The following is an 18,079-nucleotide window of genomic DNA, read 5'->3' on the forward strand; positions in this document are numbered from 1 at the left end:
GCTCGCTAGCGAACTGCAGACGGGCCTGGACGTGTACTTTCTTCAGCAAGGGGACACGTCAGGCAGTGCAGGATTTGAGTCCCTGGCGGCATTGTGTTACTGATAGTAGCCTTTTGTTACTATGGTCCCAGCTCTCTGTAGGTCATTCACTAGGTCCCCCCGTTTGGAGTGTGACTGACTGAGATTGTGGACAGGTGTATTTTATACAGATAATGAGTTAAAACAGGTGCTATTAATACAGATAACGAGTGGAGCTTCGTTAGACCTCGTTAAAAGAAGTTAGACCTCTTTGACAGCCAGAAATCTTGCTTGTTTTTAGGTGAACAAATACTTATTTTCCACTCTAATTTGGAAATAAATTCTTTAAAAATCAAACAATGTGATTTTCTGTTTTTTTTTTTCCACATTCTGTCTCATGGTTGAGGTTTACCTATGTTGACAATTACAGGCCTCTCTAATATTTTCAAGTGGAAGAACTTGCACAATTAGTGGTTGACTGAATACTTATTTGCACCACTGTAAGTGGTAACATGACTGCATTCAATATAAAAACTATCACCATTAATGGCAGCCAATGAAATAATAACTGAGTAAAAGTGCGAATTCTTGTCTCGAGTTTGCCAAAAGTTACGAAATAGAATTTTTCAACCCTCTGATTACATAAACCTGACTTTTTTCTTTTAAGCTGCAGGTGCAAGAGAGCATGTGTTTTGAGGAAGTCGTACCATGTCGCTGATCTGCAGGTGTCCGTAGCTGAAGACGATCGCATTGGGGGGGTTCCCCACTGGAAGCATGACCCCGAATGACACGCACATAGTGGAGGGGATTAAAGTGTGGAGCGGGTTGATGTGCAAGGTCTCAGACTGAGAAGGGAGGGTGGATACAGTAAGGAATCTTTGGGGTCATTTTTGGATGGCGCCAAGACGTACCAGCGCGGAGAGGATGGGTAGGAAGACTGTCAGTGTGGCCGGGTTGGAGGCGAACTCTGTGACCGCCGACACCAGCAGGCAGGCCAGCAGGGTGACGGCCCACGGCGGGAGGCCGCTCATGGGCTCCAGCTGCCGGCCGATCCACACGGACAGGCCCGACACCTGCCAAACCGGTCAATATGGCCAACCGCACTTTTTAAAAATTCACCGCTTGACGTTGTACCTTGCAACCAGCCGCCAACGCGTAACCTCCACCAACCAGGATGACAATTTCCCACGGCATGAGACGCTGGAAGTCCTTCCAGGTAATCATGGGAGCGAGTGGATCAGATGCTGCAAAAAATAAAAAAAGAATGAATTTTAAACTACCAAAAATCTCCTGGACATAATTAAAAAAAAATTTTTTTAAATCAACATTAAGAAAAAAATAAAAATAATAGACAAACAATGTATGTATTGTTTTTATTATTCAAAATGTCTGTCATTTTTAGCTTAAAATCATTCATGGATGTCTAATATTTAAAAAAAAAACAAAAAAAAAACGAATTACAATATTGAATTACGCATATTTTAAACTTTTAAACAAATGATGTCACAATAAAAAAAAAATGGCGTCTGTAAAAAAGTCACGGATATCTACCTCATAGCTATCACTTAATTGTATTTTTTTTTTTTTGTTACCGTCGCATTTTCTCCGATATGTTAGATGATAAATAATTGATCCAAACAAAGAAAAATGGGGAAAAAATCGTTTAAAGGGGTAAATATGTGAAAAAGAAAATCTCGACACTCCTTGATGTCTGCGATTTCTGCATCGCGACCCTTGTTATATTGCCATGTTTCACCCATAAAATCCCCCAAAAATCCAGCTGTGGGTATTCACAACTGTGTCTTGACACTCAGCGATACATGCTACATGGAGTTTTTGGATCAAAACAAGGTAAGTACGTGATAATAGCTTGTTAAAGTCATGGCGTCTGTAATTCTGCTCTCGTGTGCTCTCGCCTCCAGATAGGGTTTTGCTGTTTAAAAAACATTTTTTTTTTTAGAAATGCCCTCCTGTAGAAAATTGCTCTTCCCCCAGAAAATAGAGATTTTAAGCTTACCAATGATGTATGACACATGCATATCGGACAATTTTGAAATTTGGCCAAATTGGGGGTCTCAGAGCGGAACTTCAAGTCACCTGAGTGTTTTCTGCCATATGTTTTATATGCGCTTTCCAGTTAATCTTCTCATCAATAACTACCCCAAGAAACTTTTCATAGACCCTTTCAATATTAACCCCGTCTATCTGTATTTGTACTTCACAATTTTTATTACATCTGCTAAATAACATGAATTTTGTTTGACTTAAGTTTAATACTAATTTGTTTCTGTCAAACCATGTTTTTAATTTACAAATTTCATCAGAAACCCTACCCAGGAGCTCATGTAAATCCCCCCCAGAACAAAAGATACTTGTGTCATCTGGAATGGCCCAAAACAACCTGGACATGCTCCAAAACAACAGGAGTGGCCCAAAATGAGCACCTACTAGCATAAAAGCATTCCCATGCATTGTGGGAAAAGTGCAAACTGCGCTACCTGGATCTTTGTAGCTGGAAGATGGTGAAAATGGTCGTTTCGCAGGAATGAGGAAAAGCAAGAAACCCAGAAGTACGGACACCGTCGCGTCAGTCCGATAACCTTTTCTAAAATGAGGGAGTGCCTATGTTAGAGTTGTATTTGTTCCATATGTTTTGTATAAGATATCAGGAGTACTTGCTTCTCAAAAAGCGAGGTCCAACCAGGGACAAAACCGGGTTCTCTGGTGAACCACAGCAGAGTCATAAGGATGAAGAAAATGCCAGTGACAACTTCTGGGTAGCTAAAACACACATAATGTAATGTCATTGGTAGCCATAGTAGCAAATGCTAACACATGAGACTACCTGATAGGCCCAAGTTTCTCATATTCCTCATGTATTCTCTTCTCCGACATCATCTCCCTCTTGGTCTTGCGTTTCTTACTCAGCGAGCACGTTTCCCTGAAACTACAATGGAAACAACTTAATGAATCGGACAAGTTCACCTTCTTGTGCCACCTGACACTCACTTGCAGCCCAGGAACAGGAAGTGCAGCCACAACCACGTGAGAACCAGCATGATAATGGCGATAGGGAAGCTGAAGATGAACCACGTCCCGAAGTTGATGACTTTGGCGTCTGGGTAGCGCCTGGAAACAAACGACGTTTTGGCAGCGTTCGCCAACAACGCGGAAGCTTATTTTTGGTATTACGTGTTAAACTGCTCGGCGAATATCAAGTTGGTTGAGGTGCCGGTGATGGTGATGAGCCCGCCGATTGTTGCGGCGTAGGTGATGCTGAGGGTTAGACATTTACAGATCATGTGGTCCCGCTTGGTGGGATACTGGGAATCTCGCCGGGCCTTAACACGCTTCACGTTTGGGATTTCGATGGCCACCTAAGGAAACGGAAATCAAATGCGTGAACAAACTTAATAGTTTAGGTCTGTAAAAAAAAAAAAAAATTTCTCACTTGCGGTAAATGTCCGTTTGTATGCGTGATGCACTCTTGGTTGGTATTTGGATTTGCACCCAAGCCTTTGGCTTCACCGGTTTGTACCTGAAAAGTCCCGAAACAGTCATTCACCATAAGATTATAGTTCATTTGATTGACGGTGATCAATGTCCAATCTTGTGTCTCATTGAGCTTTTCTACCTTCAATGCACTGGAAAATAAATGAAAACTCTTTAAATGAGTTGTAAGATATGCTTGATTGTATGACCATTATACTCTGCGGGTTATATAAGTTCGCTCTCCCACAGCTATTATACGCGCTCTCCCAAGCTATTATTAAGAATACAGTTTTAGCCCATAATCATATGCTTACATTTTTATTACCGGCAATTGCTCACATTCTGCTGATAAATAGATACACACACATATGTTGATTCATCACACAACATCTCAGTACTTTTCCACCAAGCTACTTCGAGTGCAAATGTGTGTTCAAAACAAAGTTATCTTGCTCGCTCAAGAGTGTGACTGTTAATTTAATCAAGGGTGTGACTGTTAATTTAATCAATGAGTGTTACTGTTAATTTAATCAATGACTAGAATAAGGAACTTGCCCGATCGAAACTGCCACGTTGGACAGCAGTGTTGTAACTATATTCTGCCCAGCAACAAGCTCTCAATAAAAGAGCTCTGAGAGAGACTTCGATGAGACGCTCTTAGTCACGTTGCCCGATCTCAGACCTCTCCCCAAACTGCAGCTTGGTAAAAGTCTACTCTCTGACTCCTGCCTCCTTGTGTCCTGCCTTTGTCACCTCGCTCTGGGTCAACAGCTAAATTGAAGAAGGTGTTTTAGACCCAACATTTCGTTTATCCCTCGTAAACGTCCAATCCATTTGAACTGGGAGGGTTCCCAGTTCATTGGCAGACAATTTGATAATAAATTACTGTAAAAATGAAAATACCTCAGTTGTTGTTTTAACTAAAGTTAAAAAGCTGTGGATATTTATACAGTAAATAACAATCAAACAATACATACAACAATAGTATTCTCTCAATTTACTGTTATTCATTGTATTTATTATAGTAAAAGGTATTTTTCTACTTTTTTTCAGTAGATATATATTTTTATACAGATTTTGTATTGTTCTTACCTCACTGAGGGTTGAAAGTTCCTGTTTTTTACAATCATTGCTGAAAAATAAGAACAGGTATTAGACAGCTCAAAATTCAGTTACAGTCTGAAGCTTGAACAAAAACAACACCTGTCATTACGGTAGAGCAGCGCCAGTTGGTTCTTGTCCAGATTTTCTTCTTTATCGGACGCTGCTGCAGGAAAATTGCATCAAAATGAAAATTGCATGTTGGACACAATGCAATGGAATGGAATTTTAAAGCCTCGGTACCGCTGTCGTCCTCGGCGGCGTCGGGCTCCAGGTTGTCGGCCATGCCCGTGCAGATGAGCTGCTGCAGCACGGCTTCGGCAATGGGCATCACCATGGCTGTGGTGGACGTGTTGCTAAGCCACATGGATAGAAAGACGGTGCAGAACATGAAGCCCAATACCAACCTAGGTAAGAGAGCATAGAAAAAGATTCTGAAACGTCCATCCGATCACTACTGATCCCATCATGTGACTCTTACATGCCAGGTTTGGCCCCAGCGATCATCACCATGCGCAGGGCGATGCGCTTGTGCAGGTTCCACTTTTCTATGGACGCGGCCAGACATATGACTCCCATCAGCAGCAACGTGGTATCTTTGGAGTACTCGGCCGCCACCTGAACAAATACTCGTTCTTCACCCGTTTCCTTGTTTTGCACTCGCCCAACACTAACATTCTGTTCTTTTTAATCTCGCAATTGTATAAGCCAATGTCTCGTCAACTCTCACCTAATGCTGCCGGACTTTGTCCCGCCGGGCTCCTGGATTCTCGTCATGTATGACATAGAGCTTCCACAAAGGGTTACATTGATACTCAACTAATCGTCTCATATATACAGCATTAGCCAAAAGTATTGGCACCCCTGCAATTCGGTCAGATCATGCTCAATTTCTCCCAGAAAACGATTGCAATTACAAATGCTTTGGTAGTAATATTTTCTTTTACTTTGCTTGCAATGAAAAAACACAAAAGAGAATGAAAAAAAATAGGTGGAATGATTTTAGTTTTCTAATTGTATTTAACGTTACAAACATAATATGTTACACTCATCCAGTCTTTAGTTTAGGTTTAAGGTAGGGTTATCAAATTTATCCCGATAATGGCGGTAATTCTTTTTTTTTTTTTTAAATGTATCACATTAAAATATCTAACGCAATTAATGCATGCGATGCACGACCCACTCACGCATTGCTGCGCTCAATCTGTAATGGCGCCGTTTTACCTACATAGAGAGATATAAGGCAGCGTAAAAGGAGTAGAGTGAATTTTGGCAGTCTTTGGAGCCTTTTTTTAATTAGCTAAAGCCTTACAATCCCTCTCCCTATGATTACAAATATCATGGGAAACAATGTGGGGAAACAAGGTAGCAATTGATCTTTTTCTTAACACCTTATGTTATTTCCCAACGCAGAGAAGATATATCAATTGGTAGCACTACGCACAGTCATGGTTGCACTTCCCATCATGCATTTGGGCATGGCTACATTATCATTTACTGAAAGCTCAACAAATACACTAGATGGCAATATTTAGTCACAATATACAAAGTCACAAGTCTTTCTATCTGTGGAAACCTCTCACAGAAAGAATGTTAATAATGTAAATGCCATCTTGAGGATTTATTGTCATAATAAACAAATACAGTACTTATGTACTGTATGTTGAATGTATATATTTGTCCGAGTTTTATTCATTTTTTTCTTGATGCATTGCCAAAATGTATATGATCGGGAAAAATTATCGGGAATGATTGGAATTGAATCAGGAGCAAAAAAAAGCAATCGGATCGGGAAATATCGGGATCGGCAGATACTCAAACTAAAACGATCGGATCGGGAGCAAAAAAACATGATCGGAACAACCCTAGTACCAATACTTTTGTCCGGCTCATTTTTGGAGTTTAGTGTTAAATGATAATGATTTAATTTTTTTCCATTTTCTTTTGTGTTTTTTCATTGCAAGCAAAATAAATGAAGGTGTCCCAATACTTTTGGCCAGCAGTGTACATCGTGTTAATTATTGTTTAAATATTCAGTGATTTATATATTAACGAGAAATATGCCTACTTAATACCCAATATAATGAAACCTAATACCTAAACACAGAAAAAGTTTTTTTTTTGGTAGTTTTAATACCCAATATAATGAAACCTAATACCTAAACACAGAAAAAAAGTTTTGTTTTTTTTTTTGTAGTTTTCAGTCTATCTCTGTAAATCAATTGTCTATAATTGTGTTTTCATTTGATTGAAATTTTTGCCAATTAATCGTAGCAGCCTTAGAAGTATAGCAACGAGCGAAATTTCATAACTGCTCAAAGGAGGCGGGGTGCATGACTTTGCCATTACGATGTTTAATTCATTAGCTGCCATTGACGGCATTAGACGTCTAATCCATTTAAACTTGGAGGTTTTGCAGCATTCGCTGCCACTGTCAGAGTTTAGTAGTAGTAATAAACTCATTCTGGTGTTTTTTTTTTTTTTTTTTTTTCCATGCCTTGAAGGATAAACATGATCATTCGCAGCCAGACGCCACTCATTCAAACAGACAGAAAAAGTTGCGTAAACTTCTCTACTCACATATTTATGGCCCACCATCACAAGAGGCTTACAGTCTAGTTAAGAGGCAGCTTTGCAATCACATGGCGCTCTTTTTATGTAACGCCGTGATAAGAAAAGTAAAGAAAAAGGTCGACAGGTGGCTTTTTGGTAAAAACTCACCTCACTTGACTTGAGTACCCCAAAGAGCGGGTAAAGGAAGGCGGGGACGAGGGCGGCGGCACCCAAGGGGACAGCCTCGGACACCCAGTAAACTGCTGTCACTATTAGCACGTATGCGCAACATGCTTCCTGCAACGAAACAATGATATCCATTTTTAATAGAAAAACAAGGATCAAAAGTAGTGGATCGAACATACATCCCTGGGGTACTCCAACATATAGTGTATTGCATTTCAAGTAGAGATGTCCCGATCGATCAGCATCCCGATCGATCGGGTCCGATCACGTCATTTTCAAAGTATCGGAATCGGTAAAAAAATATCGGCCATGCCTTTTAAAAAAAAAAAAATATATATATATATATATATATATATATATATATATGTATATTAGGGCTGTCAAACGATTAAAATTTTCAATCGAGTTAATTACAGCTTAAAAATTAATTAATCGCAATTAATCGCAATTCAAACCATCTATAAAATATGCCATATTTTTCTGTAAATTATTGTTGGAATGGAAAGACAAGACACAAGATGGATATATACATTCAACATATGGTACATAAGGACTATTTGTTTATTATAACAATAAATCAACAAGATGGCATTAACATTATTAACATTCTGTTAAAGCGATCCATGGATAGAAAGACTTGTAGTTCTTAAAAGAAAAATGTTAGTACAAGTTAGAGAAATTTCATATTAAAACCCCTCTTAATGTTTTCGTTTTAATAAAATTTGTAAAATTTTCAATCAAAAATAAACTACTAGCCCGCCATTGTTGATGTCAATAATTACTTACACAATGCTCATGGATCCTGAAACCTATAAAATCAGTCACACCCAAGCGCCAGCAGAGGGCGGCAAAACTCCATAAAACACAACAAGTGAGCGTTTCACTGTGTACTGTCATTTAAATCTCTCTGAGTGGGGCATCTGCGTTAATTGCGTCAAATATTTTAACGTGATTAATTTTAAAAATTAATTAACGCCCGTTTACGCGATAATTTTGGCAGCCCTAATATTTTTTTATTTTTATTTTTAATTAAATCGTTTTCTAACTGTATTTAACGTTACAAACATAATATGCTACACTCATCTGGAGTCTTTAGTTTAGGCTTAAGGTAGGGTTATCATATTTATCCCGATAACGGCAGCAATTAATTTTTAAAAAAATGTATCACGTTAAAATATTTATCGTAATTAATGCATGCGCTGCACGACCCACCCACGCATTGTCGCGCTCAATCTGTAGTGGCGCCGTTTAGCCTATATAGAGAGTTAAAAGGCAGTGTAAAATGCGTAGAGTGAATTTTGGCTGAATTTGGAGCCTTTTTTTAATTGGCTAAAGCCTTACAATCCCTCTCCGTACGATTAGAAATATCATGGGAAGCAATGTGGGGAAGCAAGGTAGCAAATGATCTTTTTCTTAACGCCTTATATTATTTCCCAACGCAGAGAAGATATATCAATTGGTAGCAGTACACACAGTTATGGTTCCACTTCCCATCATGCATTTGGGCATGGCTACAGTATCATTTACTGAAAGCTCAACAAATACACTAGATGGCAATATTTAGTCACAATATACAAAGTCACAAGTCTTTCTATCCGCGGATCCCTTTCACAGAAAGAATGTTTGTGTAATGTAAATGCCATCTTGAGGATTTATTGTCATAATAAACAAATACAGTACTTATCTACTGTATGTTGAATGTATATATTCGTCCGAGTTTTATTCATTTTTTTCTTAATGCATTGCCAAAATGTATATGATCGGGAAAAATTATGGGGGATGATTGGAATTAAATCGGGAGCAAAAAAAAGCAATGGGATCGGGAAATATCGGGATCGGCAGATACTCAAACTAAAACGATCGGATCGGGAGCAAAAAAACATGATCGGAACAACCCTAATTTCAAGTAAAACATTGAACAATGCCTGACGAATATATGTTGATTATTTTTCTAATTCATCAAAATAAGACAATTTACAGTGGCGATTCACTATCAGAATGATCATTTGCGGCAGCCCTCGTTGCAAGTCCTGTTTACTTGTGAACAGCTGGAGTCTTGCTGAATCGACACTAAAAATTCACACAGATGCACAGATAAAATAAGTCAACATGGAGGGGAGGATTGCCTGTTTCAGCAATCACGTATTATTGATTATTGACCATCAAACGCCTTGCTGACTTCTCAGTCCGTGTCATTTTGCAAGGTAAAGTGCAGTGTAAGCAACGAGCGCTGATGCAATAATCACTTTCAACTGATAGGGGGGCTTACAATGGAACTGGAGTTAGATCTGTAGCCACCTCGGTGCTGCCAATTGATCAGCTCATCAACTCTGTTATCAGTGGTCGGCTAAGGAAATAATGATTAGTGGCATTTAAACAAAGAAACCGAAAGGCAAATTAGGTGACATGGCTGCATTTCCTGAACCAATCAACAATTGGCACAACAAAAATGACATAAATGTATACTTTTTCGGAATATTATATTTAATGAATTGCTAATTAGTTTGTCGTGTCGCTGTGCTAGCGAACACGCAAACAAACATTAAAAAACGTGTTAATTAGCGAGCGAGCTTCACTTTAACTTGGATCAGTTGTTCCGAACACACACAATGTCACATTCCTGAAACGGTCTGCGGTCGCCAGTGTCGTAAGAAGCCAGCGGGACGCCGACCCCTCGTGCTATTGGTGGTGGTACAGGATTATGTAACTTCATCACCGGGATTATTTTTTCTTTGTGTTGATGTTTTGGCACTTTGGCCGCGGCTCGGCCTCATCCTGGGCCGGCGGCGTGCCGTGCCAAACATGCGCCGCCGCTGACATAACAGCAAGGAGAGTGGCCATTGGCTGGCGGCGTGCTTGTAAGCACGTGAACGCCACTCTGAACGAAAAATGTAGTGAAGTAAAACTACTGCAGGCTATAACGACACAATTCAAATGATAAAATTACAACGAAAACTAAATCTTGTCGAAAATGATTGGATTAAACTAACCGTAAGTCGAATCGTACACATTAGGATTGGGTACGATACGATTTGCGATACAAAGCTCACGATGACGATGATCTGACGATATGGCGATACAACGATTATCGATACATTGGTCAGGAAATCATTCTAGAATATTCTACAAACAACTAATGAACAGAAAAACAAGCTTCTACTGTGTATTGGAATGAGTTTATCACTAGTAGACATTCAATCCATTTGAAGTGGGAGGGATGGCAGCGAATGAACGAATGTTCATTCGCTGCCATCCCTCCCACTTCAAACGGATTGAACGTCTATGGCCGTCAGTGGCAGCCAAAGCCAGGCAATGAGGTAATTTTGGGCTATTTAAGGTCATTTACCTGTTGATTTTCAGTTACATCCTGTTGATTTTGGGGTTTTTTACGGGTCACTTTGTGTTTATTTTGAGTTACAGAACAGGATGTGGCCTGGGAATCACCCAAATGAATAGGCAGTGACTCAAACTCAACAGGAAATGACCTGTAAATGCCCTGAAAATCAGTGGGAAAGACTGTGAATGCTCTGGTTTCGAATGAACGAACGTTCCCAGCAGGCCATTTGGGGGCCCTAAGCAAAATAATGCAAAGGAGCCCATATTTTTTTGCCCACCATTTCGTCACAGTGTACTGTGAAACCCATACATGCAATCCAAACCATACGTCCATATTTTGAATGTTAATCAGATTTTGTTGCACTACATTCGTCAAACTTCTCATCCCAAATGGTTGTCAGAACTTACAGTAGATAGCGCCAAACCTTTTTCTAAAAGAGGAAAGAAAGAAGGAAGGATTTTTATTTTTTTAAGCTTGCAATCAAGTATCAAAACTCACAACAGTCAAATGAAGCAAACTGTAGTAAATAAAATAGAATATTAATTAAACAATTGCCAAATTGGAGGCCCCCTAGTGGTAAGGGGCCCTAAGCAGCTGCATAGTCTCCGTATAGGCTGGGCCGGCCCTGGTTCCCAGTTTAAATGGATTCGGCGTCGTGCACCGTCAACGCTGCCTGACTAAGACACTATGATGGTGGAAGATTTTGGTCGCAACTTGTTGGTTCATTTAAAAAAAAAAAAAAAATTTTTTTTTAGACATTGACACCTTTTTAGAAATATCTCGATTCTTGGCAGGAGCATAACCTTTTGGGATACAAAGTATCACGATATATCACCATTTCAATATTTTGTCACACCCCTAGTACGCATCATGAATCTACTTTTTATTTTAGGTGACTAAATCTTCTGCAATTCTGATTAACTGACAAAGCGATTCATACGACAAAAATGAAACATTTCAGTCAAAATGTTTTGACTAAAACTAAATCGTAACCCGAAAAAGTTTGGCTGTCGTAAGTTCCGAATTTTTCTCCCTGACTTTGTCATTTTATCCAGCGTTTCATTTCTCGGTTCCACTTCTATATGACTTTGCGAGCCAAGTAACAACCCCCAACGCAATGGATTTGTGATAATCCTCTTGTTCTCTCAGCAATTTTTACATTTCAAAGATTTTCTTTTTTTCCCACTCTGTCCGCAATTTTTTCTTCACACATGAATGAGACGTTTATGCTTCTACCACTGGTCTCCATGTCATCAACATGACGCGACATCTCCGTGTAGATCTGGATGAGCATTTAACACAACAATAGGGTCTTTTGATTGATTCACACACAAGTACGCGTTAGAAAATCCCATCAGTGGGCTGCAGCGATCAAAAAAGGAGCTTCGGTAAGAGAAACTGGAGGTTATGTAAGTGTTTTTTCTAGTAGTAATTGGATTTCTTGAATGTTATAGTGACTAATTAAGTCGATAAAACATGTTTTTTTGTTCCATGGAGTATTACAGTTGTAAATGAACTACATTTTCCAGTTGACTTGACTTTGCTACCAGAATAATATACAGTGAGAAACATTTTTTCATACAAATAGACATAACAGAACTTTACATTCTGCGTCAAATTATTCTGACTTACGCTGGTGGGGTGGACGAGAGGAAGTGGCAAGAGGGAGAGTGGGATGAAAATCACCACGATCAGATTCCTCGCCCTCCACAGCTTCCTAAACAGATCCATCCTGGCTGCAGCCTCCAGCCTCATGGATGACCCTGGGCTCTGGACTCAACAGAACCGGCACCGTCACCAAAGGAGGGGGGGAGGTGAATAGGAGTCTCCAGTCAGCACCGAACCGAAGCTAAAGCAAGATTTGTCTCACTTTTACACATGAGTGAGGTGGTCGAGTGTATTTGGGTGACAAACGTCTTCTCCTGGTTCCTGTCTGAAGCGGCAGGTGAGGCACCACGGGCTAATTTATGGCTCTGCTTAGGTATGTTAATTAAGCATCGTTTCGTACCGCCTCCTACTTGAGCGTGAGCCAATCAGATTTGAGGACTTTGCATAAGGGCGTGACATTGTGTGAAGGAGACCGCAAAGCTTTCAGGATCTTGGAAAATTGTGAAATATTGAAATAACTGATTGGTCATTGTTAAATATTATTTAGTATCAAATGAATAATTACTTATCTAAAGCTTTTGAAAAACAGACTTACAAATACAGTACACGTATACTTCTTCTGCTTTACATTAGCTTATCCTACAACTCCCTCCAGAGGAGCAATAGAGTCACATTTCAATTGTAGACAGCTACATTTATATATGGCGGAAAACACAGATAAGACTGAAAAAGCAGTTTCTCCTCTTGCATCCTTCTTTAAAATTAACTGCTCAATAATAAGCCAAAATAATTTTTGTGTTTGAAAGAACGAAATATCTACATGCTGCTATAGCAAATTCATGGCATATTCAGCCCCCGAACCATAAGCGGATTTTAAGAGGGGGGGCTGGGGGGCCAGGCCCCCCCGGTGGCCAAAAAGTCATTGCATGAAATTGACTTTCCTAAATATATAAAAGTTGTAAAGCAATAAAACTGCAACAAAAAAATGAATGAAATGAAAAAAATATATATTTTTATAATGAGTCAAAATTATTTTTTCGAACAGATCATGTGACCAGCAACTTAGATGGCCATTTGCTTTGCATATAATTTTCAAAAAAACAGGGGAGGGCAATTCTATTTTTCAAATTAGTTTTTTCTTTGATTGAAGATGTTTTTTTTGATTGAAGCAACTTTTTGGGGGGATTGAATGATTTAGAAACAAATGTCCTACTGATAATATGGCCCAAACCCAAAAAGGATTGCTTCAATCAAACTTTTTCAATCTCAAATATTTTTTCGCATTCAAAAACATTTCCTATGATTAATTTTTTTCTTTTTTTGATTGAAGTGATTTTTTTCTTTTAAATACATTTTTTTGGATTGAATAATAAAGCCAAATGTGGCCCAAACACATACAAGCATTACTTCAATCCAAAAAAAAAAAAAAAAAAAAAAAAAATCCCCCAAAAAGATCAAAGAAAAATAGCTTTCACATGCATTTTTTTTAAGTTTCAAATTTATTTTTGCATTCAAACACTTTTTTTTTTAAATTTAAAATATATATTTTGATTGCAGCAACTTTTTTTTATTGCAGCAACTTTTTTTTTATTGAATAATAAAGACACAAATCTACCTACATATGGTTCCGCCCAGGGGATACAATTTTTGACTGGGGTAACTACATTGGCACAACACCGTTCCATATTTAGTAGACGATCTTGGCAAAATTATTACCTAAGCAGCCTGATTTAGAATTCCCCTCAAGAATGATGGGAAACAAAAAACGCTCATTGTCAACTTATTATTCTAAATATTCTTGTAAGTTAATTTTATTGCTGACACTGCGTTTTGAGGTCAACATGTTGTGCCCCCCCGCCCCAACAGTCAAACTCCGCCTATGCCCCGAACTATTTTTAAATTTTTCCATTTTACCCTCAAAACCCCCTGTTTACAGACTTCACGCAATCGCTTTTGTTTCAACCTATCCATAAAACGTAGGTAATTAATTATATTTGTTATTCAAAATGTCTGTCATTTTTAGCTTAGAATCATGAATTGATGTCTAATATTTCGTTTAAAAAATAAATAAATAAATAAAAAGACTTAAAAAACTTATTCACTCGCGTATTTTAAACTTTTAAACAAATTACGTCACAATGAAAAAAATGGTGTCTGTAAAAAAGTCACAGATATCTACCTCATAACTATCGCTTAATTGTATTTTTTTTTTGTTACTGTCGCATTTTCTCCGAAATGTTAGATGATAAATAATTTATCCAAACAAGAAAAATTGAAAAACAACGTTTAAAAGGTAAATATATGAAAAAAAACATCTCGACCACTCCCTGATGTCTGCCATTTCTGCATCGCGACCCTTGTTATATTACCATGTTTCATCCATAAAATCCCCCCAAAATCCAGCTATGGCCATTCACAGCTGTGTCTTGACACTCAGTGATAGATGCTACATTGAGTTTTTGGATCGAAACAAGTACGTGATAATATCTCGTTAAAGTCATGGCGTCTTTAATTCTGCTCTCGCGAGCTCTCACCTCCAGATAGGGTTTTGCTGTTTTTTTAAAAAAAAAAATCAATTTTTTTAGAAATGCCCTCCTGTTCAAAAATTTTTTCCCCCAGAAAATTGAGATTTTAAGCTTTCCAATGATGTTGTATGTCTCCTTGTGCCCTGCGATTGGCTGGCAACCAGTTCAGGGTGTCCCCTGCCTACTGCCCGTAGTTGGCTGGGATAGGCTCCAGCACCTCCGCGACCCTCGTGAGGAAAAGCGGCATGGAAAATGAATGAATGAATGAATGATGTATCACACATGCATATCAGACAATTTTGAAAGTTGGCCAAATTGGGGGTCTCAGAGCGGAACTTCAAGTCACCTGAGTGTTTTCCGCCAAATATATAATGTATTTTTAATTTGATGGTCAATATGGCTTTTTTTTTTTAAATCAAAGAAGTAAAAAATGCTAACTATTTTACTCAATTCAACCTATTATCCAAATATTTAATGCGAATAATAAATTATAAGATCCCCCCACCCCCCATTTCAATTTCCAACAACTCACATGTGAGAAATTCTTTGCACGTGAATCAGCAACGACGAACAAGAAATAACCAAATAAGCAACTATGTTGTTTTAATAAGGATTAACTGTGATTTCCCCATAAAAACAAACAATTACTTGACTGCTGCTGCTGACTGGATAAAAAGGATTATCCGATATGAGGTGCTCAAATATTTGAGTATTAGTTGGATACTCAAAGAACACGAGGCTAAATTTACTGAAAAGCCCAATAAAAAGCTGTAAGAGCCAATCGTCCACAAGATGGCGTTGTAACTCATCCTAAACAGTTACTGTAACACAATCTCCTGCCCATTGGTTTATCATCAAGTGATTTTATTTGGCCTTTTTCCTTTCACATTTGGTTTAATGTGGGATTACATCAAAGCAAAGCATTGGAATTATGGCTTAGCCAAAGACCTGAAATGTAAATATACTTGCAGAAAAAGTGACCTCAAATTGGAGGTCACATCAATGCTGCTGTGCCCACCGCAACGGCAGCTCAGCAGAGCTGCAGGGGAGGCCGAAAGCTCGCTTTTCAATGTTTGCGTCTGGCGGATTTGCTCAAATGTTGCGAGAATTTTACATCAAAGCTGCAGGGGATTTGACGCTTACATTTGAAGCAAAAATTCTCAGAAGTAGTATTACCATACTTTTCAGACTATAAACCGCTAGTCTGTCATATGCATTCATTAAGACCCATGATAGTGTCATGGAATAATTATGACGGCTCAAATCAATTCAAAGGTGAGATAATTTGCCGGATGAGACAAAATGATATCTGTCATAAGCATTCATTAATGCTCATGGCATTGTCATGTCATAATTCTGATGGTTTTATGACAGTTTTATGGCGCCACTGTCAAATAAAGTGGTAGCAAATACCATAACTAGTGAAGGAATCTGACCCTTTAGCCAGACCGGTGAGATCTCGACAACCCAGCCAAAAGGTCAAACTCTGCGCGTTCACCTTAGTCTCAATCCCTTGTACTATGTTACCGGCACCCCCAAGGGGCCGCTGTTGCTTTGACCGGCAGTGTCAGAATGAGCAGCGAGGAAGAAAGTGGTCGAGCGAGAGGGCGTGAGAGAGTCGAGGGTGGAAAAAGTACGCAGTTAGTGTGTCCCCCACATTTTGTTTTTGTTGATAAAAGTACCCATAAGGCGCCGTCCCACGCCTCTCGGTGTTTTTAATGCGCGCCGCCGCCTTCCTGTGGAGGGCATCGGACGGACCGAGCCAGCCGACGACAACGAGCCAACGTGAATCGCCGGTCCACGCTTCACTACGGTGAAGAGTTGAAAGCACCGCCAATTACCAGTCGAGGGCGAATTGGTAACAACTGACTCCATTTTTAAAGCTGGAAAAAAGGCTTCCAAGCACAAGTTGACAATTTATTCAGGACGACAGTGATCATACAGCACAGAGGGACCCAGGCGAGGATTCAGGGTCCCCATATAACAAGTTAACAAAAGGTCCCGAGAAAAAATGACAATGATTAGTTAAGCCTTGAGTCTTTTTAAAGGTTCTTGCGGGGTGGCCTGTGGGCTGAAGAAGGGTGTGTTTGGGCGTTGTTTAAGATTTTAGTCTGTTTGTGGATTGGACAGGAGGATTCTTGAGTTACTGTTGTCAGGGCAACTAGAGATTTGGATTTTGCCAACCCAGTGTCAAAGGAGCTCTTGGAGACTTATCAGTCGTGTTATCAGTTGGATATCGGGCATTCTCCGGTGTTCCTTATGTTGGGACAGGGCGTCCCGCCATTTGTCCGGGAGAACTGATGGCGGGACTTGGTGGTGCAGACGTGGGCTTGTCAGTGTCAATCTTGCTGGGTCAGTTGCGTGACGCACACGTTGGGCTTCCGTGATAAGAAGGCATCATGTATCTCTTATGCCCTATATTCTGCTTCTTTTTCTTAAACTATGGTATGAGTGCTATTTTTTTTTTGGGTGTGTTAGAATAATACAAACAGTCAAACAGTAACTACGAGAAACAATACCTATTCTTTGTTTGATTAATTATTGAAACAACTGCAACAGTAACTAAATAATTAGCACAGAACATAAATTTTGATTTTCTGATTTACATGTGTAGCGCTGCAATCAAGGCCGGCCTATACGCAAACTATGCAGCTGCTTAGGGCCCCTGACCACTAAGAGCCCCCAATCTGGCAACCTCATGTTATACGTTGTTAATAGAGCATCGTGAATAATGTGTCGTGCATTGCCGTTTATCGGTGCAAACATCCATTTTCTTGACATTACAATCTGGCAACCTGGGGAGTGACGTTGAACCTGCTTTACAATGATTGGTGCTCAAACTTGCTTGGAAAATAGATGCACGAATATGTCGAAGAGAATTTATCCTTCTGGAGCAGAGAAACGAAAAAGCTGATTAATATACAAAATATGGACGTATAGGTTGGATTGCATGTATGGGTTTCACAGTACACTGTGACGAAAAATATGGGCCCCTTGGCATTATTTTGCTTAGGGCCCCCAAATGGCCTGGGCCGGCCCTGGTTGCAATGCATGCTAGGAGGCATGTTAGACGACAACAGTGTTGACAGCAGGTGGTAGAAGAGGGTGACTGTCTCCCTCAAGGGGGCAGTGAGGGACAAATGAAGCTTCTTGAAGCAATTTAGCATTGCGGCCAATTGGTTCAAAGCTTCATGGTCGTTCATTTGGTCTTATGACAGTCTTATGATGTCGCTGTCAAATAAAGTGTTACCGGTTAATA

General features: G+C 39.4%; 2 protein-coding genes across 9 annotated transcripts in view; one reads left to right on the forward strand and one right to left on the reverse strand.

The window, feature by feature from the left end:
• Positions 1–18,079, reverse strand: part of slc13a4 (solute carrier family 13 member 4) — a 59,969-nt gene that overhangs the window by 2,035 nt on the left and 39,855 nt on the right. Inside the window, exons 1-16 of one of the 5 annotated variants that reach the window (XM_057854213.1) lie at positions 12,320–12,658; positions 9,620–9,697; positions 7,333–7,461; positions 5,093–5,229; positions 4,855–5,018; positions 4,714–4,774; positions 4,603–4,642; positions 3,470–3,556; positions 3,211–3,395; positions 3,028–3,147; positions 2,864–2,965; positions 2,698–2,799; positions 2,517–2,623; positions 1,153–1,262; positions 930–1,091; positions 726–863 (exon numbers count right to left, since the gene is read on the reverse strand). In XM_057854213.1, the coding sequence (XP_057710196.1) occupies positions 726–863; positions 930–1,091; positions 1,153–1,262; positions 2,517–2,623; positions 2,698–2,799; positions 2,864–2,965; positions 3,028–3,147; positions 3,211–3,395; positions 3,470–3,556; positions 4,603–4,642; positions 4,714–4,774; positions 4,855–5,018; positions 5,093–5,229; positions 7,333–7,461; positions 9,620–9,697; positions 12,320–12,442 (1,845 nt within the window). In that variant the 5' untranslated portion in view covers positions 12,443–12,658. Of the gene's footprint in view, positions 1–725; positions 864–929; positions 1,092–1,152; positions 1,263–2,516; positions 2,624–2,697; positions 2,800–2,863; positions 2,966–3,027; positions 3,148–3,210; positions 3,396–3,469; positions 3,557–4,602; positions 4,643–4,713; positions 4,778–4,854; positions 5,019–5,092; positions 5,230–7,332; positions 7,462–9,619; positions 9,698–12,319; positions 12,659–18,079 lie in introns of those variants that run through there. The other 4 variants (XM_057854212.1, XM_057854215.1, XM_057854214.1 and 1 more) reach the window with 4 other exon arrangements.
• Positions 11,887–18,079, forward strand: part of zgc:162331 (uncharacterized protein LOC793007 homolog) — a 39,691-nt gene continuing 33,498 nt past the window's right edge. Inside the window, exons 1-2 of one of the 4 annotated variants that reach the window (XM_057854219.1) lie at positions 11,887–12,075; positions 12,401–12,632. The gene's annotated coding sequence lies outside the window, so the exon portion shown is untranslated. Of the gene's footprint in view, positions 12,097–12,127; positions 12,633–18,079 lie in introns of those variants that run through there. The other 3 variants (XM_057854218.1, XM_057854220.1, XM_057854221.1) reach the window with 3 other exon arrangements.

Source organism: Corythoichthys intestinalis, chromosome 13, assembly GCF_030265065.1.
Source record: "Corythoichthys intestinalis isolate RoL2023-P3 chromosome 13, ASM3026506v1, whole genome shotgun sequence".
NCBI classification, from domain to species: domain Eukaryota; kingdom Metazoa; phylum Chordata; class Actinopteri; order Syngnathiformes; family Syngnathidae; genus Corythoichthys; species Corythoichthys intestinalis.